This window comes from Lutra lutra, chromosome 13, assembly GCF_902655055.1.
Source record: "Lutra lutra chromosome 13, mLutLut1.2, whole genome shotgun sequence".
Lineage (NCBI taxonomy): Eukaryota > Metazoa > Chordata > Mammalia > Carnivora > Mustelidae > Lutra > Lutra lutra.
Genome location: NC_062290.1, coordinates 18,186,945 through 18,211,922, shown reverse-complemented (window position 1 = coordinate 18,211,922; position 24,978 = coordinate 18,186,945). Strand labels below are relative to the sequence as shown.

At 34.1% G+C, this 24,978-nt stretch overlaps 1 protein-coding gene across 3 annotated transcripts in view; it reads right to left on the bottom strand.

The window, feature by feature from the left end:
* The window catches only part of VPS13A (vacuolar protein sorting 13 homolog A), a 236,782-nt gene that overhangs the window by 182,139 nt on the left and 29,665 nt on the right, over positions 1–24,978 (bottom strand). For all 3 annotated transcript variants that reach the window (XM_047699156.1, XM_047699157.1, XM_047699155.1), the window contains exons 7-17: positions 24,386–24,445; positions 22,056–22,115; positions 21,857–21,937; positions 18,331–18,388; positions 13,229–13,356; positions 12,931–13,037; positions 11,294–11,465; positions 9,636–9,698; positions 8,986–9,115; positions 8,085–8,179; positions 7,612–7,754 (exon numbers count right to left, since the gene is read on the bottom strand). In XM_047699156.1, the coding sequence (XP_047555112.1) occupies positions 7,612–7,754; positions 8,085–8,179; positions 8,986–9,115; positions 9,636–9,698; positions 11,294–11,465; positions 12,931–13,037; positions 13,229–13,356; positions 18,331–18,388; positions 21,857–21,937; positions 22,056–22,115; positions 24,386–24,445 (1,097 nt within the window). The remainder of the gene's footprint in view (positions 1–7,611; positions 7,755–8,084; positions 8,180–8,985; positions 9,116–9,635; positions 9,699–11,293; positions 11,466–12,930; positions 13,038–13,228; positions 13,357–18,330; positions 18,389–21,856; positions 21,938–22,055; positions 22,116–24,385; positions 24,446–24,978) is intronic.

Genomic DNA, 24,978 nt, shown 5'->3' with positions numbered 1-24,978 from the left:
GCCATAAATCTACACATTGAAGCTGAATGTACTCTTATATTAAAGAGCAACTCAAAAAGACCCACAAAGAACACATTATAATCAGTCAAAAACAAAGCTAAAATCTTGAAAGCAGCAAGAGAGAAGCAACACATTCTATGCAAAGTTGATAGGTTAACAGTTGATATATCAGAAACCATGGAGGCCAAAAGGCAGTGGGATGATATACTTAAAGCATAGAAATTTTGAAAATGTGAACCAAGAATTCCATCTACCAAAACTAACCTAAAATGAGAAGAAATTAAGACACTTACAGATGAAAAAAAGCTGGGAGGAGCTTGTCAACAGTAGATCTGCCCTAGAAAAGATGTTAAAAGGGATCTTACAGGCTAAAATTAACGGATGCAGCACCCTATAGATAGTAACTATAAACTATATACAGAAATAAAGAACTCTGGTAAGGACACTATGTAAGGGATGCAAGCCAAATTTAACAGCCTATTAAAAAGATGATACATCATGACCAGGTAGAATTTATTCTAGGAATCTATTTGATGGTGGTTGCAAGTAAGAAAAGCAATAAAACAATTAATAGAATGACAAAGTGACATGATCATCTCAAATGATGCAAAAAAAAAAGCATTTTTAAAATTCCAAAATCATTAAAAAATTTTTCAAAAACTAGGAATACAAGTATACAAGTGTACTTCCTCAACCTAGAGAAGGGCATTCTTTAAAAAAACAAACAAACAAACCTATGACTAAAATCATACTCACTGGTAAATGACAAAGCTTTCCCTCCAAAATCATAAACAAGAGAAGGATGTTCACTTTCAACACTGTTCTACAAGTTCTGGCCAAAGTAATTAGCCAGGAAAAAGAAATTAAAGATAACTAATTGGAAAGGAAAAAGTGAAAATCTATTCATGAATGACATCACTCTACATACCATTAATACTTTAACAACACAGGGATTGGAGCAATGATAGTCTGCAAAGTCAAAAATCCACATATAACTTTTGTCTCCCCAAATTCCTAATAGCCTACCATGGATGAGAAGGCTAACCAGTAGCATTAACAGTCAATGACACACACTTTGTGGTATGTTTTATGCTGTATTCTTACAATAGAGAAAAAAAATTTTTTTTTAATTATAAGGGAGAGAAAATACATTTGCAGTACTGTAAAACAAAAACAAAAACCATAGATAAATGAACCCATGCAGTTCAAACCCATGTTGTTCAGGGATCAAAGGTATACAGAAAATCCCAAAGGATCCACCAAAAAAAAAAGAGAGAGAGTTAATAATTTAGCAAAATTACAAGGCACAAGATGAACATGTCAAAATCAACTATGCTGCCATACATCTACAATGAATAAACTGAAGAGGAAATTGACACAATTCCATGACATTAACATCCAAAAATATTTAACCAAAAAAGGACTTGAACACTGGACAAAATAATGCTGGAAGGAACATAGAAAGACCTAAATAAAATGGAAGGATATCTATACTCATTGACTGGAAAACCTACTACCGTTATGATAGCAATACTACTGAAAACCATCTATACATATAATGTAATCCTTATCAAATTCAAAGCAGTTTTTGTGTGAAAAGCCAAATCCTCAAATTCATATGGATTTGCAAAGGATCCAAATATCCAAAATATTCTTTTTTTTAATAAAAGATTTTATTTATTTATTTGACAGAGAGAGACCACAAGTAGACGGAGAGGCAGGCAGAGAGAGAGAGAGAGGGAAGCAGGCTCCCTGCTGAGCAGAGAGCCCGATGCGGGACTTGATCCCAGGACCCTGAGATCATGACCTAAGCCAAAGGCAGGGGCCCAACCCACTGAGCCACCCAGGTGCCCCCAAAATATTCTTGAAAAAGTACAACAAGATGGAAGACTTGCACTTTCCAATTTCAAAATTTACTATAAAGCTACAGTAATCAAAGCATTGCGGAACTGACATATGGATAGACAGAATGAGTCTATAGAATGGAAGGAAATAGAATTTAGAGTCCAGAAATAAAGCCATATACTTCTGGCCAACTGATTTTCAAGAAGGGTAACAAGATCATTCAATGAAGAAAAATAATTTCTTAAGCAAGTGGTCTTAGGACACCTGGATATCCACATACAAGTGAGTAAAATTGTATTCACTGTCCATACCATTTACAAAACTTAACTCATTGTGGATCGTAAACCTAAACATAAGAGTTGAAACTATAATACACTTAGAAAATATAGGACTAGATTTCCATAATCTTGGGTTAGGCAAACCTTCTTAGATACTATACCAAAATTATATTATATAGGGAAACCTTCTTAAGATATTATATCAAAAGCATAAGCAATGACAGAAAAATAACTCAGATAAAATATATTCCATCAAAATTAAAAACCGTGCATGAAAGGACATTATCAAGAAAATGCGAGGACAAGCTAAAGAATGGAAGTAAATATCATGTATCTAGAGTCTAGCATATATAAAGTATTTTTACAACTCAACAAAAATAACCCAATTTAAAAAAAAGGACCCAGTGAAGATGTATATAGTCAACACCCATATGAAAAGATGTTGAATATCAATAGACATTAAGTCAATACAAAAAAACACAATGAGAAAACACATTTCACACCCATAAGAATAGCTATAATTTAAAGGCACATACAAGAAAATAAGTGTTGGGAAGAAGATGGAAAATCTGAAATCCTTGTACACTGCTAATGGAAATGTAAAATGGTTCAGCTCTATGAAAAACACATTGGCCCCTCCTCAAAAAGTTAAAAAAAGAATTATGTTATGACTCAAAAAATTCCATTCCTAGGGACACAGAAAAAGAATGTGTATTCAAATTCACACCCTTGAATGTTCACTGTGGTATTATCACAATACCCAAAAGGTAGAAAGAACTCAAATTTCCATAGAACAAACGAATAGAATAAACAAAATGTGGTAAATATATACAATGGAGTATTACGCAGCCTTAAAAAGGAATGAAATTCTGATATACACAACACCACAGATGAGCCTTTGAAAACATTATGCTAAGTAAAATAAACCAGACACAAGAGGTCACGTAATGTATGATTCCATTTTATGACATATCCAAAAACAAAGCAGACTCGTGTCTTCCAAGGGCCATGAGGAGGGGGTGATTCTTTTTTTTTTTTTTTTTTTTTAGATTTTATTTATTTACTTGACAGACAGAGATCACAAGTAGGCAGAGAGGCAGGCAGAGAGAGAGGAGAAAGAAGACTCCCTGCTGAGCAGAGAGCCCGATGCGGGGCTCGATCCCAGGACCCTGGGATCATGACCTGAGCCGAAGGCAGAGGCTTTAACCCACTGAGCCACCCAGGTGCCCCATGGGAGGGGGTGATTCTTAATGAGTATGGCATTTCACTTTATGGTAATATTTTGACTAGATAGGGGTGGTGATTATTCAACATTATGAATATATTAAATCTCATTGAATTGTGGTCTTTAGAAAGATTAATTTTATGATGTCAGTTTTATTCCAATAAAGAAAAGTCATTAAAATAAAATTAAAGAATTAGCAAATGCATACATTCCCTAAAGAAAATTCCCAAATCACTATCATATCGGTTAAAGATACTTGAAAAAAAGCAAAGTAACCTAAGCCTAAAGCAAGAAAAATTTTAAAAATATAAAGGTTAGAGAATAAATAAAACAGAGAATGGAAAACAATATAGCAAAAACAAAACCAAACTTTTTTTGAAAATAAGATCAACAAAATTTAACTAGTCTAAGAAGAGCGAAGACGCAAAAAAATTAAATATTTTTAAAAATATATTATTACCAACCTCACAGAAAGAAGAAGATTACATAGTAATACTGCAAACAACTATATTAAAACAAATTATACCACGTAAATACTTAAATGAAATGGACATATTTCTAAAAAGAAACTGAACTGGGGGGGGGTCAGAAAAATGTCAACAAACCTAAGGACACATACAGATTAATAATTCAAAAGCTTCCCACAAAGAAAAGCTCAGGCCCCAGTGACATTACTGGTGAATTCTACAACCAAACATTTAATGAAGACTCAATATCAATTCTTTTTTTTTTTTCAAAGATTTTATTTATTTATTTGAGAGCGAGACAGTGAGAGAGAGCATGAGGGAGGAAAAGGTCAGAGGGAGAAGCAGACTCCCCATGGAGCTGGGAGCCCGATGTGGGACTCGATCCCGGGACCCAGGGATCATGACCTGAGCCGAAGGCAGTCGTCCAACCAACTGAGCCACCCAGACGTCCCTCAATATCAATTCTTTACAAACTATTCCAAAGAGGAGGGAATACTTCCCAACAAATTTTATAAGGATAGTATCATCCTAATACAAAAAACAGACAAAGCCATCACAAAAAAAAATAGACCAGTATTCTCTTATGAACACAGACATAAAAATCCTCACCAACAAACCAAATCCAGCTGTATGTAAAAAAGATTAAACATACAGTCAAAAGAATACACCATTATTTTATCATGTGAAAACCTAATTAAGGTGAATACACCATAAATCAAAAGAATAAAGAACAAAAAAATACACAATCATCTTAAGGGACATAGAAAACGCATTTGATGAAATCTAACAAACTTTCATGCCAAGAAAAACAACAATAACAACATTTAAAAAAAAAAAAACTCAACAAACTAGGAATAGAATGGGATTTCTTAAAACTGATAAAAGGCACCTACGAAAAACCCACATTTAACATCATATTCACTTCTCCTTAAGGTAAAGAACTAGAAAAAGATACCCTTTCTGGCCACTTCCATTCTACATGGTACCAAAGGTTCAAATAAGGGCAATTAAGAAATGAAAGAGAAGATGTCCACACTGGAAATATAGATGTAAAACTATCTCTATTTGCAGATGCAATGCTCATGTATGCAGAAAATCCTAAGGAATTTAATAAAAACTATTGAAGTAATTAAATTTATCAAGATTGCAGGTTAACAGATCATTATACAAAAATCAATTGTATTTCTATACACTTGTAATCAACAATCCAAAAATGAAATTAAGAACATGATGCCACTTGTAAGCATTGATGGGGATCAGGACCCACTGCCCCCAAAATATGACACCCTGGTATAGTGAGTATTTTTAAACTGAAGGAGTACAAGAAAACAGCAGAAGCAGAAAGGTCACTCTGATATTCCCCTACCCTTTCCCCTAACAGATTATAAAACCTTCACATAACAGGTGCCCTCCCTGTAGCTAGAGGAAAAAAGCATCCTTATCTCTAAAGACAAAGATAAACTGAGAAGAGTCCTAATAAACAGGGCTTGCTAAGTTTCCCCCAGTCTACCATACTTACCTTACACTACTTGACCTATCATATTCCTCCCCAACTGTACACTCTTCATCAAACCTAACATACTCTAGTCTAACTGGTTCTTTGGATCTTCATTTCATTAGAAAGATTCTTTTGTTAAACTTTTATTAAATAAATCTGTACACTTCTCCCTTGTTAACCTGTCAGATTTAATTTTCAGACGCAGCCAGGCCCTCAAAAGGGGTTGTGGAAAATTCTTTCCTCTCATACAGCATCAAAAACAATAAAACACATATGAATATACTTAACAAAAAAGATACAAAACGTGTACTCTGAAAACTGTAAAACACTGTTGAAATTAATGAAGATCTAAATAACTGGAAAGGCATCCAATATTCATGCGTTTTAAGACAATGCCTTTTAAATGTCAGTACCCAAAATTGATCTACAGATTCAACAAAATCCTTATCAAATCTAAGCTGAAATTTTTGGCAAAAATGGATACAAAGAAATTCAAGAATATCAGAAGAGCTAAAACCATCTTGAAAAAGAAAACAAAACTGGAGGATAAACTTTCTGATTTCAAATTTTACTGCAAAGCTAGAGTAATGAACACAGGGTACTACTGGCAGAAGGTTGTAAAGATCAATGGGAATAGAAAAAAGTCCAGAAATAAATTCTTACATTTATGGTAAACTACTTGATGAAGGTATAACATCATTCAATCCAAAATAAGGTTTAGCAACAAATGTTGCTAAGACAAATTAATAATCTCATGGAAAAGAATCAAATCGAACCCCAAACTCACACCATATATAAATATTAACTCAAAATGGGTCATAATAATTTAAGAGAGAAAAATGTAAAATTCTCACAAGAATACACAGGAATTTATCTTGTGTCCTTGAGTTAGGCCAAGACTTCTTGAGTCTTCACCGCAACAACTACAAAAAATAAACTGGACCTTCACCAAAACCAAAAATATCTGGCACAGAATACCACCAAAAAACTGAGAAGAAACAATGAATGAGAGAAAACAGTTATGACTTTCTTATGAAATAAAGATTCTCATCAACAATATAAATAGAACTCTTAATAACTCTTAAAACTGAATGAAAAGACAACTCAATTTAAAAATGGGCAAAGTAAGTTACTATATATTTCCCTAAAGAATATTTATAGAAGAAACCAATAAGCACAAGAAAAGATGCTCAATACTGTTAGCTATCAGGGAAATGCAAATTAAAACAACAATGAAATACCAGTTCACACCCTTTAGGATGGCTGTAATTCAAAAGGACAGTTAAGTGTTGTCAAGGATATTGATTAATAAGAAATCTCATACACTGCTGGTGTGAATATACAATGATGCAGCTCTTTGGAAAACAATCTGGCAATTCCTCCTCAAAAGTTAAATACAGAGTTACCATATGAGGAAATAATTCTGCTCTTAAGTGCATACCCAGGAAAATTTAAGCCTTATTGTCCATACAAAATACTGTCTGTAAATATCCAGAGCAACATTATTCATAACAGTCAAAGAACAGAAACAAACCAAATATCCATCATCTGATGAATGGGCAAACGCAATGTGGAATATCCCCACATGGGATCTTACCGTGCAAAAGAAAAAAATAAAATATAATTCACACCTTACCATAAATGAACCTTGAAAATATCATGCTAAGTAAAAGAAGCTGGACAAAAAAGGCCACACGTTATAGGATTCCACTCATAGAAATGCCTCCAACAGACAAATTCTTAGAAACAAAGTAAATTCATTGTTGCCATACACTGGGGAGAAAGGAGAATGGGGAGTGACTGCGAAAAAGCTTAAAGTACAGGATTTCCTTTTTTAGGGTGTCAAAATGTACTAGAATTAAGATAATGGTAATTGTTGCACAACTCTATAAATATACCATTGTGAATTTGGTATAGGACACCAGAAGTGTGATAAACAACTGAGTTGTACACTTTAAATGGATGAAATGCATGGTATATTAATTATATCTCAATAAAACTATTTTTAAAAACAAAAGAAATAAAGATATTTCAGATAGAAACCAAACTGTTGATGCGGTTTTGTTTATATAGGGTGATTGCTGGCATTTCTGTTTTATTCTTCAGTGTCCCTCTACATTTCCTTAGCATAGAGTTTTCTATTGAACCAGTATTATTTTTAATAATTCCAAAATTTAAGTTCCTAAAAATACGTAAGGATACATTAAAATAGTACCCTTACAAAATACTGTAAGACCGTAATCTAACTTCCCACCTTATGATGAAATGTTCACTTACCAGTAAAAGAAAAATACTTACTTAATGGCTTGTGCTCCTGGTCTTTGCACAATCAAAGTGCTAAATTCTTCTACTACAATATCTAACAGCTCAGGCGTCCCTCGTTTTTCTCTTAGAACAACAGACATACTTTTCAAGTGAACAAAGAACTTCATGGCTTCAAACTAGAATATATTGAGAAAAATAAAATGAAATTTATATATGTATTTTATATGTATGTATCTATATATATAGATAGAGACAACAAATACTCTTCCTCACAGCTTATTCTTTCTAATAACCAAAAAAATACTTTAAAAACAACCCTTTATATATAAAGAACCACCATATAAACACTAAAAGTAAGGGCAATTTTTATTCATAGCTTGGAAATTAAAATAAATATAACATGTACCAACTAGATAAAGCTCACAGAGTAGTAACATTTCTGAAAACATTAAAAATAGGCATATCTACCATTAAACTCTAAGATACAAGGCAAGAAAACATCTTACTGTTTTTGGCAAGGTTGGATCAACTGCTGTTTCACTATAGCCAATTGCTTCATAGAGTAAAGCTTTTTCTTCAGATGTCAACATTTCTTCAAGAACTATAATCATAAAGAAGTGTTTTGTATTCTTAACTGGTAAGATAAAACTAACCCATAATTTAGCTGCTTTTAACAAACTGGCAAAATTAACTCTTTTTATACTTTTAAGAAACTTTTAAAAAAACTTTTTATTTAAAAAAAAAAGAGAAAAAAGTGGTAATCATTGAATATTAGGATATCACTGGCAATTTTAGAAGGATTTATCTCCAAAAATATAAACTACTAAATACGTAAATTTAGCAATAGAAATTTCTAAGTATTTGGATTAAGCAAGCTAACAAAATAACTACCTGTATTAAGCACTTAGCGGTATTCTGCTAAGCAATATACTTAGCATACAAAGTAACACTAATATTATAATTTCCCATTTTACAGATGATAAAATAGAGGTTTTGAGAATTTAAATAATTTGCCTGGGCTACACAGCAAGAAAGTGACCGATCTAGGATATAAACTTAAGCCCCTATGTCTCCAAAGCTATGATCTTAGACATTTAGTAAGGAAACAAAAATCTTTCCAAGAAACAATTTCAACAAAAATTTACAATGGCTTATACCCTTGGGAACTTACAAATTTATTAAAACCTGAGCATAAAGCTCTTTTGTAAACATTAAGATAAAAAATTTAATTTTTATTTGACATATACAATGTTTTAATAGTAATTTTATAAATTACATATAATACGTATATATGGTCATGTTTATCTTAGAAAATTTTCTGCAAAACTTTATTTTCCCAACTGATGATTAGCTGCACTAAATTAACCTAATAATTAACTGCACTACTACAAAATGAAATGGACCTACTTCCAGGCTTAACATCTGGTTGTTCTTTACTTTTTGGTTCTGACCAAGTCCACAGCCAGCTAAACCATCCTTTGTTTTCCTCTGAATCTTTTGCTCCTTCCCTGAAAATCCTATATCCAGCTTTCTTTACCTAAAATGAATAAATTTTCAAATAAATAACAAATTATCCTTTATTTAGCAATCTAAAGAGAAAGAAAAATGACATTTACAAAATTAAACTATTCCAGTGAAAAAATGTGAACAATATACAAACAGACAACAAAACAAAGTAAAGCAACATAAGTCAAACATAATTTAGGATTTCCAGGTAGAGAGCACTACTGTCTTACAAGTCACCATAATCACACAACCCCACTGCCCACCCCAAAGACTGGATTTTCACCTTCTTATGAACTCAGTGTTTGATAATTATTTAGCAAGAATTATTATTTAGCCGAATTACTTAGCAAGAATTTTTCCCCCAGAGGACCTAATTCAAGGTGTATGGAACAAAACATCAAGTTAATTTTTCTTATAGCACAAAGAAGCAAATTTGAACCCCTTTTAGGAAACAGTATATTATATCCGAACACTAACAATATCACTGCATCTGTTAAATCTACATGGAATCTAGATTTATTTTTATCGATTGAAAGATAATCTGGGATTACCTCAACTTCTGCCTGTTGTCTTGATATAGTTATATTAAATACATCCAAGGTCTTTTCCAACTCCTTAAAATATAAACAAAAGTGTGTTTAAATGAATAATTTTATATAGTCAATAGAAAGATAAAAATAAAAAAAGATTTAAAAAATTTTAATTTATAATCTAACAAACTGCTGCAGTAAGGAAAGACATAAAAGGAAGCAAAAAACAGATCAACCATCAACATAATACTGCTTTTAAATTCTGAGAAGCAGTGCCTATATATGTCAGCTTGGAAATTAGTAATGATGGAGTAACTTTCCTAAAGAAATCATACATGTCATGCATATAGGTGTCATATTAAGATTTACAGACCCATACTAAAAGATACCATATAGGCATTGTTTAAAATGACTTTTATTTGGGTTCTAACTATAACTGAGGATAAACACATTAGTGTCACTTTCAACAAAAAATGTAATTCTAAATCCTTCATATTATATGCACAGTTGGTGTGTCATCTTTAATATATTCCTAGCAGATCTAGATACACTTAAAACTTTTGAAATTCTGTACTTTCTAAAGCTTTTATGGCTACTGAATAAACTAATGTAGATAAACTAAATCTTTCATCATATTACATTATTTCCATGATTACTTTTTTTTTTTAGAGCTTCATGCTAAAATCTTTTTCCCCCAACAAAAGCAACCATGATCTATTATTATCTAGAAAACAACTTACTCAGGGTTCTACTATTCAGTAGACTTGGAGGATTCAGGTTAAGATCAAAAAAGATCCCCCTTCAAAAAAAAATTTTAAAGAAATCTGTAACCATCCCAAAAGACTCTCAACCCAAGCATTCCTAACAGTCTAGGTCTGCAGAAAGTCTCTTACCTCAAACATAAAAATAAAAGTCAATCTTTAGGGAGCTCCTAATTAAAAACTGGCCAAGATCCAGAATGGTTACATTAATTTTAAGAGACTATCTCCCCACAGTCTCCCTAAACTAAACATCATCCATCCATAAAACAATCCCTTCTAGAATATAACATAATGCTAACAGATAAGGCCAGTATTTAGGGAACTCTCAAGACAGATAATGAAGTGTAGAGTTGCTGGTAAAGACTAGAAATGCCCAAGAATGAAGAGAAAAGGGATTCTGTATGGGTAGAAAATTCAGGAAAGTTCATATAAGAGATGGGACTTACTTAGAGCTTGAGGAGTGAGTAAAACTGGAATAAACAGAGATGAAGAAAGACAGAGGGACCTGGTTACAAGTATAAGCACAGCATGTACAAAAGACAAGAAATTTATCTAATCACCGCCATCAGATGGTTAACAGGGGAAATGGAGTGATGACAGGTAGTATAAGGCTGTGAAACTGACACAGAAAAGACTAGAATCAATATAGCAAATGCTTTTTAGGTTTTGAGGTCAAAAAAAATCATAATGTGAGGCTTCAAGTTACTTTTTGCATGAACTCAAATCTCTCCAGATTGAGAATAATCTCAAATTCCAACAGGTCAGAGGAGAGTCTCACCAGAGCTTCCATCACCCAACTGAAGTGAAGAACAGGAGTACGAAAAAGTCCAAGTGAAAGCGAACGGTCCAGTCAAAATTAAAACAAATTATGAGGAATTATGTAGTACAAAATGTTCAATAATTTCTAAATATACTGACCTCCAAAGAGATGAGAATTTCACCAGCTGGCTTCTTAGTTGTTATCTTTTTTTTATACAGTTCTTTATACTGCTTCATTTTTTGCCTGTGTTCTCTAATATGCTTCCATGACCACATCCGTAACCGGGGGCAGACATTTACTTCAAGAATACCATGTATAGCATAAGCCCACCTAGTGAGAAAACAAAAATAAAACCCCACACTTAACACCATCAAGCCAACAGTATGAAATACAAAACTGCTTCTACTCCAAAACAGCATACAGAGTACAGAGACCATGGAAATGGCGGACTACCTAGGCACTTGATTTTTCCCAGCCCTGTTCGTACTAAGACTACATTAATTATTAAGCTTACCTCTTTCCTGAGTAAAAACAAGCAAAATCACTGAATTGTGTTACAAAAAAAATATAGCTCTACAGAAAAACTATTGAAGTACTACTTGGCAAATAGCACTTTAGTCACCTGAACAGTAACTAAAGGTCAACTGAAAGAGTAACTGCAACTTCTAGAAAACAAGAGCTTCATAAATGGAATAACAAGACTTCTGAATTTTAAAAAGGGGCTGTACTTTAGAATGAGTAAAATCATAACCTGATTTTCAACTTTAATCACATAGGTTTAAAATATCTAATGCAAAAGTTTGCATTTTTTTTTTAAAAGACATTGCCAAACACAAACTAGGATACAGTTTCTAATAATCCTAAAAATACAGTTAATTGATGGTATTATAGTATCTCCATTTTTGTTTTTTTAAATCCCTTAAATCAATTTTATTAACATAATAAGCAAAAGCCGTAAATCAAATGACAATCTGTAACTTCTCTTAAAGAGTATCTTAAAAAATTATTCTTAAAGTCAATAAATTCACTTTTAAACTATATTTTATAAATCTTAAATTTTTTTAAATCAAGCAATTCTACTTCTGGGTATTTATCTTAAGAAAATGAAAATACTAGCACAAAGAGATGTATGTTCCCTGATAGTAAATGCAGCATTATTTAAATAAAGTAGTAAAGATACAAAAACCACATACGTATCCATCAATGAATGAATGGATAAAGAAAATATGGTATATAAAAAAAAAAAAAAAAGAAAATATGGTATATAGATAAACCACAGATTATTATTCATCATAAAAAGGAATGAAATCTTACTATTTATGACAACATGGATAGACTTGAAGGACATTATGCCAGTGAAATTAATCAGACAAAGAAAGAGAACACAGTATGGTCTCACTTACATATGGTATCTTAAAAAACAAAAACCAAAAAACTGAGCTCACAGATCCAGAAAACAGACTGGTGGTTGACAGAGGTGAGGCACAGGCACTGGGTGAAATGGGTGAAGGGGATTAACAGGTTCTAACTTCTAGTTATAAAATAAGTAGTAAGGATGTAATATACAGCATGGTCACAACAGTTAATACTCTACTGTATATTTGCAAGTTGCTAAGATACCTTTAAAGTTCTAAAGAAAAAAATCTGTCCTTATATATGGTGGTGGTGACTTAACCAAACTTATTGTGGTGATCAGTTTATGACATATACAAATATCAAATCACCATGTTATAAACCTGGAACTAATATGTCAAATTATACCTCAATTTAAAAAAAAAAAAAAAAGTCATTTTACCAGTCTCTGGCATGATAGTGAAGAGGTACATCAGGTTTGAATTTCCTGTATGGCAGATTTTGCGTCATCATATCAATTGATTCAAGAAGCTCCATAACACTGAAATACTGAAGGATGGAAAAATTAAGGCTCTTAAATGTTTCAGATTTTTTGTTCAATTGTTTAAAAAAAGTTAAATTATTGACTTTCTAAAGGAAATGTTACCATGTAACATTGTGTTTGAAATACATTTAAAATCTTAGTTCGCTTTTATCAAATTATAACTCACGATTTACAATTTCATTTAAAAAAAAATCACCTGTGGTTTATTAAATTCAATTGCTATGTCATGTAACTCAACTTCCAGGTTTATCTTGGGGGCAGAGAAGTCAAAATCTGATCGCCGATTCATCTGAAGTTTGGCATTAGCAGATATGGGGCGAAACACTGAAAAATAATATACATTTTTAAAAAGTTAAACTGAGTTATATTTTAAGAGTCCCAAAGTACAAAGGGGATGAAGTGGAAAATACTGATTTTCATTTCTTATACTCTTCTTACTTTCCCAGATTTCCACATTGCTATAATTTGGTGAGATGAACTGCCATTTAATTAATGAACAAGACTCTTGTATCTTTTTCCTACCTATAATTTACATTTTCTTTAAGTAAATGAAGCCTAAGTTAACTCCCCCTCAAAATACCAACATGATCCTTATAAGTAGGAACAACCTCTAAAAGGCAAAAACAGTGTAATAAAATAATCTTAACAAAAATACAGTTTAAAGGAATCACATTAAAAGTGCTGAGAGAGGGGGCGCCTGGGTGGCTCAGTGGGTTGGGCCGCTGCCTTCGGCTCGGGTCATGATCCCAGGTCCTGGGTTTGAGCCCCACATCGGGCTTTCTGCTCGGCAGGGAGCCTGCTTCCTCCTCTCTCTCTGCCTGCCTCTCTGCCTACTTGTGATTTCTCTCTGTCAAATAAATAAATAAAATCTTTAAAAAAAAAAAAAGCGCTGAGAGAAAAGATTTATTTGATCACTGACTTCTATTATAGAATTATAATGTCTGAATTTCTGATCAGTTTCTATGTATCCATCTGTCCCATTTTTAACTTGCAAAAGGAGAAGTGAGATGAGTGAGTTAACCCAGAATAACCTTCTTGGCTCAACCTATAATCTAAAATGGATTAAACTCAACCCTTTGTATTTAGTTTCAAAAAGAGAAGAATTCTTGCGGGGGAGACAAACAATAGCAGAATCTATACTAAGATCAACTGCTAAACTATAAGCTAATCTATAAAAAACACAGTATGTCCCTCTTGTTTTAATTATTCCCAAGGCACAGCACTTAATTTTTTTTACACACTGAGAATTCAGATACACTTTGAAACTGAGTGGACCAAGAAGATACTCAGCAAATGGAGATTGGTTAAATTCATCATGGTACATCTATAAAGTACTATACAGTAAAAAATAAGAAAAATTTATATATACATAAGTGGAAGGAAATAGTAAAATAAAGTTTAGGGGTATTTAGGAGGCACAATCAGTTAAGGGTTCAACTCTTGGTTTCTGCTTAGGTAGTGATCTCAGGGTCGTGAGATGGAGCCAAACGTTGGGATCTGTGTGCAGTCGGCTTGAGATTCTCCCTCTGTCTCCCCCCCCCTACAGCCTCTCTCTAAATAAATACATCTTTTAAGAAAAAAAATTTTTAAAGTGTATGTACGCAGCAATAATACCACTATCTGAAAATAAAATGACTCCTCTCCCCCAGCTTTCTTATGTTACATACAAGACTCCACAATCCCTTATAGTCTCCCTGGCTGCAATCTCTATCCATCCCTGGGTTACAACCTCTCCTTCAAGTCTGATTTTAGCTCCTGGCAACACTAATTTCTGAGTGATTTCAACATACAAATAATGCTTCCAAAACCATAGCCTCTCAGAACCTTGGATTTGTCCACCCTTATTTCATCCACTAGATCTTATCATTCCTATCATTGCTAGACCTTTCCATAAACTCAGTCTTAAGCATCCACTCTCCATCCAACCACCACCACCTAGCTCTCCAATACTCCAATACTGAACCTTCAGGTCCTGTGGGACGGACCATTCATTAATCTTCATCATTTCTCTTTCACCTCCGTTTCACGTCCTCAGGTCCCTCTCTACCCTATTAAAATTCTATAATCAGTTATTTTAATCATCTCCCTGCATTCAGTTTTCACTCCTCTGTCTTCTCACTTTGTCAGCACTTACCAGGCAAAACTCTAATTCTGGATAAAAACCCTCTCCATTTACTCTACATCTGTAAACTACCTGAGAAATTCGATTTGGTTAGAAAAACAAAACAAAACAAAACAAAAATGTACACTATCACACAGACTGGTCTCACTGTAATGTCATAAAACCCAAAGGTCCTCACTGTGCTAGGCAGTCACACAACATTTAGTCCAGTTTAGGTAAATGCATACCATAGTGTGTTTTGGTACAACCAATAAACTAGGAATGATTTTTACAGCTTTATCTTTATAGAGTTGTTTAAAAGAAACAAAGGAAAATATGTGACAAAGGCTACATATGGCCTTAAAACTGAAAATTATTTACTATTTGGCCTTTTACCAAAAAATAAAAAATAAACAAAAAAAGAACTGCCCAGCCCCTACTCTAGCAAAGTGGCTCCCAAAATCTGTCATTAATCAAGATCACCAGGAAAGCTTATTAAAACAGATTGCCAAGGCTCACTCTCAGAAGTTCTGATGCAGTATGTCTAGAATGGGCCCTAGGACTTCTATTTCTAACAAGTTCCCAAGTAATACTGATGTTGCTAGTCTGAACCATACTTTGAGAGCACCACTCTAGTGAATTCACTCTCCTGTTTACCTACAAGACTATTTCATAGCCTCTCTTCCCTCCAGAAACGCCCACACCTCAGGTATTAAAAAATAACCACTCATAAGAGAAATTCCATACACTACTCTTAGCATCTCTACTAGAAGAAGGACTTCTCTTATACCTAAAATCTGTCTTACAAATGAACTAATCATGTTCCTCTGTGCGGCAAAGCACTCCACTTGTACATGAGATCCTGTCCCCTTGCACCCATATCTCATAAAGAAATTATCCGTCCTCTCTCTTGCTCATTTGTTTTTCATATTCTACAGATCATTCCGATCTCAGCCTATAAATAAACTGTTGTCTCTCCCTTTAAATAAAGAACAAAGCCTTTAGTCTGGGACACCTGGGTGGCTTAGTTGGTTAAGAATCTGCCTTTGGCTCAGGTCATGATCCCAGGATCCTGGGATCGAGTTCCACAATGGACTCCTAGCTCGGCAGGGAGTCTGCTTCTCCCTCTGCCTGCCACTCTCCCTATGTGCGCTCTCTCTCTCTCTGACAAATAAGTAAAATCTTTAAAAAAAAAAAAAAAAAAGCTTTAGTCCTTCCCTCTCCAGAAGCTTTATTCCAACTATCAATTTGGCTGTGAATTCCAAATTCATCCTTCACTGCTTAATCTAAAAACTAGATTTGGGCCCTTTATTATTTATTATTTATTATTATTAGCAGCTAGCATAAAGCTGGACACTGGAGAGCTACTGCAGGGGAGTTCCTGGTTCTAAAGGGCTCATTCCACAGACTCCTACAGTACCAGGACTTTTCCACTGCCCAGATGCTAGCAAATGGCTCCTACAGCAGGAGGCATGACAGAGGTCTTCAGCACTAGCCTGCTGAGGTGCCTGGCAGCCAGCAGCAGCCAGCAAATTCTCCCAGCCCCCCACGGCAATTTTGCAGTGAAGTGCCTCCTGTGAGACAACTCCCAAGAAAAATGCTGAAGTTCCTGAGGGCAAATTTCCAACAAGTTAGTGGCATGGCACCACAAAGACTTTTCCCGGCAGTCCGTGAGCCCTGGTCATGTCCTTTCCAACAAGATCTAGATCTCAGTGTTGAGGCAGACAGACCCTGTTCTCTGGGCACTCTATCTTAGTCCCAGGGTGGGGGTGGTTCCTTCTATTATTCCTGTATTCCTTAGAGTTCTCTGCTTTCTGTTAGCCAATCCCTTGTCACTCCAGTCCTCTGATAGTAATTCTTTATATTAAACTTCCCCTGCTCAAATTACTGTGTAGTTTCTCTCACACCAGACCCTCACTAACGAATGGAGCAGGAAATGATATTAGGGCAAAGGAGAAATCAGTCAAACCTAAAATGATAAGAGAATCATCAACACACACGATACACAATCTCATCTGTTACTAATGTTTCCTTTCAGGAAAAAAAAAATCTAGAAAATAAAATACCTATTGCATGACTTTCAACTGGTTTCGAGAGTGAAAACAAGAAGAGTCACTTCAAGGGTGTCTGGCTGGCTCAGCTGGATGAGCACCCAAATCCTGGTTTAGCTCAGGTCATGATCTCAAGTGGTGAGATCAAGCCGGCTTTGAGCTCTTTGAGCTCCACACTCAGTAGCCTGGGGCTCCATGCTCAATGGGGAGTCAGCTCCAGATTCTCTCTCCCTCCCTCTGTCTCTCCCATGCCCATCCCCCACCTCGTGCACATGTGGTTACAAGTATAAGCACAGCATGTACAAAAGACAAGAAATTTATCTAATCACCGCCATCAGACGGTTAACAGGGGAAATGGAGTGATAACAGGTAGTATAAGGCTGTGAAACTGACACAGAAAAGACTAGAATCAAATAGCAAATGCTTTTTAGGTTTTGAGGTCAAAAAAATCATAATGTGAGGCTTCAAGTTACTTTTTGCATGTGAGCTCTCTCAAATAAGTCTTAAAAAAAAAAAAAATAGCCACATCAGGAAATTAATAAAGTATAATCATGAAGGTAGAAGAATACAGAAAAGAATCACTGGTAGGTGACATCAGACAACCAAATCCAATAAATAATTTATCCATCCATTGACTAGTATTTATTGAGTGCCTATAGGGTAGAAAAAAATAGTACTCCTTTCAATTTGAAGTTTTAGTTAACTCATTTCTGATTATAAAAGTATTACATGTTCATTTTGGAAAGTCTGGAACCAGAAAAAAGTATGAAAAAGAAAAATTTTAAATATACATTTTTAAAACAGTAAGATCACACTACAGACTATAGCAGCTACTAGCCTTATTAAACTGTATTTGCACATAAAAGGTCTTTAAAAGAGCATAATTATTACTGAATAATCCTTAGAGATTTACCACATTTATTACATCCTCTCTTGTTGGACCCTCTTCTTTCCTATAGTTTCAAAATATAGCAAAAATCTCCCCAACAATGAATGGCATAGAACAGGTAACTGGTTTTTGTGCATATATAAATACCTTGAGTTATGTGACAAAATTAACATGAAACATTACAGTGACATTATCAATGCTCATTCAAAATTTATACGGATTATTTTAATTGCACTTATTTTATAAGACATACTTACCAAAATCATAACCTTCTGGAACAATATTTCGATAGACAATGCCCTTCCTCAAGCTGTCCTATTAAAAGACAAACTGCTTTTATTTATATTCATGCCAATGTATCTTTACTCTTCAAAAATCCTATTACATACAAAAAATTTTTTAAAGTAATTTAAAAAATAAATAACTCAAAACTCAGGAGGACTTAGCTATGGAAAATATTGAAGTGGTTAGATAATATCCCATTAAACTCCCACTATTAAAGAATAATCTAGGAACCATTTAGATATATAGTGTGTGTTTTTACATATCTGTGTACAGGCACATATATAAAATCTGACAAAATTCACCATCCACTCATGATAATCTCAAGAAAGTAGGTATAAGGGAAATATACCTCAACATAATAAAGGCCAGATATGACGAACCCACAGCTAACATGCTCAACAGTTAAAAACTGAAAGCTCATCCTCTAAGATCAGGAAAAAGACAAAGATGCCCACTCTTGCCACTTCTATTCAGCATAGCATTAGAAGTCCCAGCCAGAGCAATTAAGCAAGAACAAAAGGCATCCAAATTGGAAAAGAAGTAAAACTGTCACTGTTTGTAGATGACACAACATTCTATACAGAAAATCCTAAAGACTCCACCAAAACTGTTAGGATTAATAAATAAATTCAATCAAGTTGCAGGATACAAATTTAATATACAGAATTCTACTGCATTTCTATACACTAATCATGCAGTAGCAGAAAGGGAAATTAAGAAAACAATCCAATTTACAATTATAGCAACAAGAATAAAATACCTAAGAATAAATTTAACCAAGGAAGTCAGAGAAAGACAAATACCATATGACTACACTCATACGTGGAATTTAAGAAACAAAACAGATAAACATATGTGAAGGGGTGAAAAAAAAAGGTGGGGAGGGGAGTCAAACCATAAAAGACTTAAACATAGAGAACAAACTGAGGGTTGCTAGAGGGGAGGTGAGTGGGGGATGGGCTAAATAAGTGATGGGAATTAAGAAGGGCACTAGTAATGAGCATCGGGTGTTACATGTGAGTGATGAATCACTAAATTCTACTTCTGAAACCAATATTACACTATATCTTAACCAACTAGAATTTAAATAAAAACTTTAAAAAAGAAAATTAACTGAAACTACTATAAAGAAATGTGTTACATTTTGTAGCTTTAGGTAATTAAAGCAATAAAACAAGTATTTTAATTAAAAAAAAATTTAACCAAGGAGGTTAAAAAAAGCTTTGTACACCAAAAACTGTAAGATAATGAAGAGAGAAATTGAAGATGCAAAAAAATGGGAAAACATTCCATGCTTTATATTGCAAGAAATAATCCTGTTAAAAAGTCCATACTATCCAAAGAAATCTACAAATTCATGCAATCTCTATCAAATTTCCAATGGCATTATTCACAGAAATAGAACACCAGACCCTCATATATGTATGAAACCACAAAAGACCCTGAATAACCAAAGTAATCTGATAAAGAACAAACCTGGAGCCATCAAATTCCTGATTTCAAGTTATATTACAAAGCCATAGTCATCAAAACAGTATGGCACTGGCACAAAACAGATACACATAGCAAGAGAATAAAGAGCCCTGAAATATACCTATGCATATATGGTCAATTAAATGATAACAAAGAAGGGGCGCTTGGGTGGCTCAGTGGGTTAAAGCCTCTGCCTTCGGCTCAGGTTATGATCCCAGGGTCCCGGGATCGAGCCCCGCATCAGGCTCTCTGCTCAGCAGGGAGCCTGCTTCCCCCTCTTTCTCTCTGCCTACTTGTGATCTCTGTCTGTCGAATAAATAAATAAAATCTTTTTAAAAATAAATAAATAAATAAATTACAACAAAGAAACCAAAAATATATTATGAGGAAAGGAGAGTCTCTTCAATATGTCGTGTTTGGAAAACTGGACAGCCACATGCAAGAGAATAAAACTGGACCACTACCTTACACCATACACAAACATTAACTCAAAATAGATTAAAAGACTTGAATGGAAGCCCTCAAACCATAAAACTCATAAAAATATTTGCAAATCATTTATCTGATAAGGAATCAATATTCAAAATACATAAACAACTCATACACCCCTATTTCAGAAAATCCAATTTAAAAATGGCAGAAGAACTGAAGAGAGATTTCTTGAACATACAGACAGCCAAAAGGCAAATGAACAGGTATTCAATACCACTAATAACCAGGGGAATCACAAATCAAAAGCATGAGCTATCACCTGTTAAAATGGTTATTATAAAAAAAAAAAAATAGGAAATAACAAGTGCTGGCAAGGATGCAAAGAAAAGGAAATTCCTATGCACTATTGGTGGAAATGTAAATTGATGCAATCCCTATGGAAAAACAGTATGGAGGGTCCTTAAAAAATTAAAAAGAACTACCATACAATCCAGCAATTCCACTTCCGAGTATTTATTAAAAGAAACGAAAACCATGAAATAGAAAAGATTGATGCACCATTATGTTCACTACAGCATTATTGATAATAGCCAAGATACAGAAACCATCTAAAAATCCATTGATGGGGAGCCTAGGTGCCTCAGTGGGTTAAGCCTCTGCCTTCGGCTCAGGTCATGATCTCAGGGTCCTGGGATCGAGCTCCACATCAGACTCTCTGCTCAGCAGGGAGCCTGCTTCCCCCTCTCTCTCTCTGCCTGCCTCTCTGCCTACTTGTGATCTCTGTCTGTCAAATAAATAAAATCTTTAAAAAAAATCCATTGATAGATGAATGGATAAAGAAAATATACTATGTATACATATATATATACACATACATACATACATATAGTGGATTATTATTCAGCCATTAAAGAGAAGGAAATCTTGCCATTTGCAACAAGGATGAACCTTGATGGCCTTATGCTAAATGAAATAAGTGAGGCAGATACCATCTGACCTCAATTATATGTAGAATATTTAAAAAAAAAAAAAAAAAAAAAGGCCAACCTCATACTCACAGATACAGAAAACAAACAGGTGGTTGTCTGAAGTAGAGTGAGAGATATGCAAAATGTGTAAAGGGAGTCAAAAGGTTAAGAACTTCTAGTTATACAACAAGTCAGTCATGGAGATATATGCAAATGTACAGCAATGACAATTATAGTTAACAATGTTGTGCTGCACATTTTGACATTGCTGAGAGAGTAAATCTTAAAAGTACTCACCCAAAGAAAAAAGTTCTATAATTAACTATGTATGGTAATGCATGTTAGACCTACTGTGATCATTTCACATTTTGTACAAGTACTGGACCATAACAGTGCACACATAAAACTAATATATACCAATGCTGCATGTCTATTATACAAAAAAAAATCTATACATGTATGTGTACAGGCACATATATATTCATCTATTTCTGTAAATGCTAACAGATTTGCCTAGTAAAAGAGACCAGACTACAGTATGTTAATAAATGATAATGAATAGAACCTTATGCAAAGTATGATACCAACAAAGGTATACACACACCTATCAAAAAGATTTACTTACCAATGATTCATCATAATCATTAAGATAAAACAACTGAGACTTCACATTCCAATAGGCAAAAAGGTTGTCCAATCGGATTAACTGAAAATAAATAAAATTTATTACATGCCTCATTTTCTTCTTTAACATATGCTATTTTCAGAAGTCTCAAATAATTGAGTTTCTTTTATTAAGTCTATGGATCGACAAAATATTTTACCTTACGAAACAGTTTCTCAGTTTCATCATGTAAACATGGAACCCAGTTTTGATCAGTTGTCTAAAACGAAAATTAACAGTGAAAGTGTTATTTACATATGAAATGGCAGACTGATGGAACTGCACCATTCATGCCCTTGACCAATTTCCCATAAAAATGTTCTTGAAACATTCAGTGAAAGGATATTAACTGAGCACAAGAAAGCCTCTGCTTTCAAAGAGCTCACTGCTGAATGAAAAAGTGAACAAGCAATTACAAACAGGCAAGTGCCACTGTAGAGGTTAAATACACAGTTCTCAGAATGAGGTAGGAGCCTCAAATTCAGGGGTGTAATGGAGAAAGTGATGTCCAATATAGGATATACGAATAGAAACTGCTGATTTTAAGGTCAGTAAAGAATATGATTCAGGGGGCACCTGGGTGGCTCAGTGGGTTAAAGCCTCTGCCTTCGGCTCAGGTCATGATCCCAGGGTCCTGGGATCAAGCCCCGCATCGGGCTCTCTGCTCAGCAGGGAGCCTGCTTCCCCCTATCTCTCTGCCTGCTGCTCTGCCTACTTGTGATCTCTCTCTCTCTCTGAGTCAAATAAATAAATAAAATCTTAAAAAAAAAAGCTTTAAAAAAAAAAAAGAATATGATTCAGAGTAGAAAAATATGCAAATATGCAAAATGTTCAGGGAACTGAAGAAGCCTAGTATGGTCAGAGAACATAATGCAAAGCAAAGAGGTGAAACCAGATGTCACCTGGGATCACACTACAAAGCAATTATAAACTATTTTAAAACAAAACTACTGACTTTATTCCAATAGCAATGAGAAGCCACTGAGTGGAATACAGTGTTTAAATGCTTATTCTGCAAAGATGGTTTTCATTTATTAGTAGAGAACTGAAGAGATGACGGCAGTCAAATTTTCAAGCTTGAGCATTGCATCAGAATCACCTGGAGGGCTTTCTAAAACTTAGACTGCTTGGCCCCCACTTGAGTTTCTAACTGAATAGGTCTGGGCTAGGACACTAGATTCCAAGGTCTCCCAAAGGTGGTGGTGAACACCACTGCTGTCACAGTTACCCACTACCTCCACACCACCACAGCCAATGGCTCATTCTCCATCCTTATTTTTCAAACTTACAGCAACATTTGACAGTTTACCCCACCCAACTTCATTCGATAACTTTTCATTTGGCTTTTCTTATTTATTTTGCTTGTAGTGGATCCATGTTTTAAGAAGAAATTATATACAAAAACCCAATGGATACAACAAAAAAAAGCAAGTAATGAAATACTACACAGCAATTAAATTGAATTAGGTGTAGCAACACAAGTAAATGTCAAAAGCACTATGATGAGAAGAATGAAAATTTATAGAAAAATCACATAAAATATCACTTATGGTGTTTCTCTCTGGGAGAAGGGTAAAGAGTAGAAAACAAAACAGAATTAGACTTTATTCCTAACAGTTTATTCTTTAAAATAAAGTATTTAAAACTTAAACCAAATGTCAAATTCCACAACTGTCCATTCTAGATGCAAGCCTCTACTTGCTCTTATACTTGAAAAATTCCTCAATTTGAAAAACTGGACAGGAAGAAAGTTTGCCACAATATTAATAATGGCAGTGAGGAAATGAGTGATTGGTTTATGCTTTTCATGACTTACCAAAGTTTCTGAAATGAACATTTATTACTTTTACTTTCTACTTATTTAAGAAACATATTTTAAGAAATGTCTTGAATGTTCTAATCTGCAAATAACAGGCCCTCATATTTTAAACTAAATTTGATTGTCAACCGTTTTTTGAAATGCTAACCTCCCTACCCCCAATTCCAATCCAGCCTATGCACTTTCTATAGTAATTCTATATAGACAACTACTTCTGATGCTAGCACACACAAACAGTAATTAATAGTTAGATGAGCTATACTACATAATAGGGTTAAATTTTTTTTTGCTATATCATGTTATTGTATTTTACATTTTGCTCATTTTCCCCCCAAGTTTTTATTTTGAAAAAAAAAAAAAATTTCCCCTTTCAATTTATCTATTTTTATTTCTTTCTTTTTTTTTTTCTTTTTAACATACGATGTATTATTTGTTTCAAGGGTACAGGTCTGTGATTCATCAGTCTTACACAATTCACAGCACTCCCCACAGCACATATTCATCCCCAATATTCATCCCCCAGCCACCTCATCTCATCTACCCCCCTCCCCTCCAGCAACCGTTAATTTGTTTCCTGAGATTAAGAGTCTCTTATGGTTTGTCTCCCTCTCTGTTTTCAATTTGTTTCATTTTTCCCTCCCTTCCCCTAAATTACTTTTCAAATGAAGTACCTGCATGCTGAGATTTTGAAGGGAAATACCAAATGACAGCGGGTTGTCTCGATTTGTGATCTAAAGAGGAAAGAGCAAATCTTACTCGGATTTTTAGTAGTTAAAATTCATTTTATTGAAAAAGTTCATTTTCTGGGAAATATTCTATATCTCAAACATTCAAAAACATTTTACTACTTTTTTTTTTTTTTACATTTTACTACTTTCTACAACTTTTACCTCTATATTTTTCCAAATACTAATTAAGGTATCAAGTATCAACGTATTACTATGCAATAAATTTGCATGTTTTTCAGTTTATAAAAAAAGCTTATTGATCAATTGACCGCATGCACAACAGTACTCTGAGATGTCAATAACTGCGTTTCAGAGAAAATACAGGATCTATTTGAGATAATCTAAATCTAGCTCTACTGATTCCTACACCAGAGTAATTTCCAGGAGGTAACTATAAAGTATTTTAAAAATACATATCGACTAAATTCATAATGCCCAACCATCAAAGGTGACCATAATATAAAAAGGCCTTTTCCTTCATTATCTGATTTTTGAACATTTTAGGAAAGTGCAGTCAAGGCAATAAACGCTGTGAA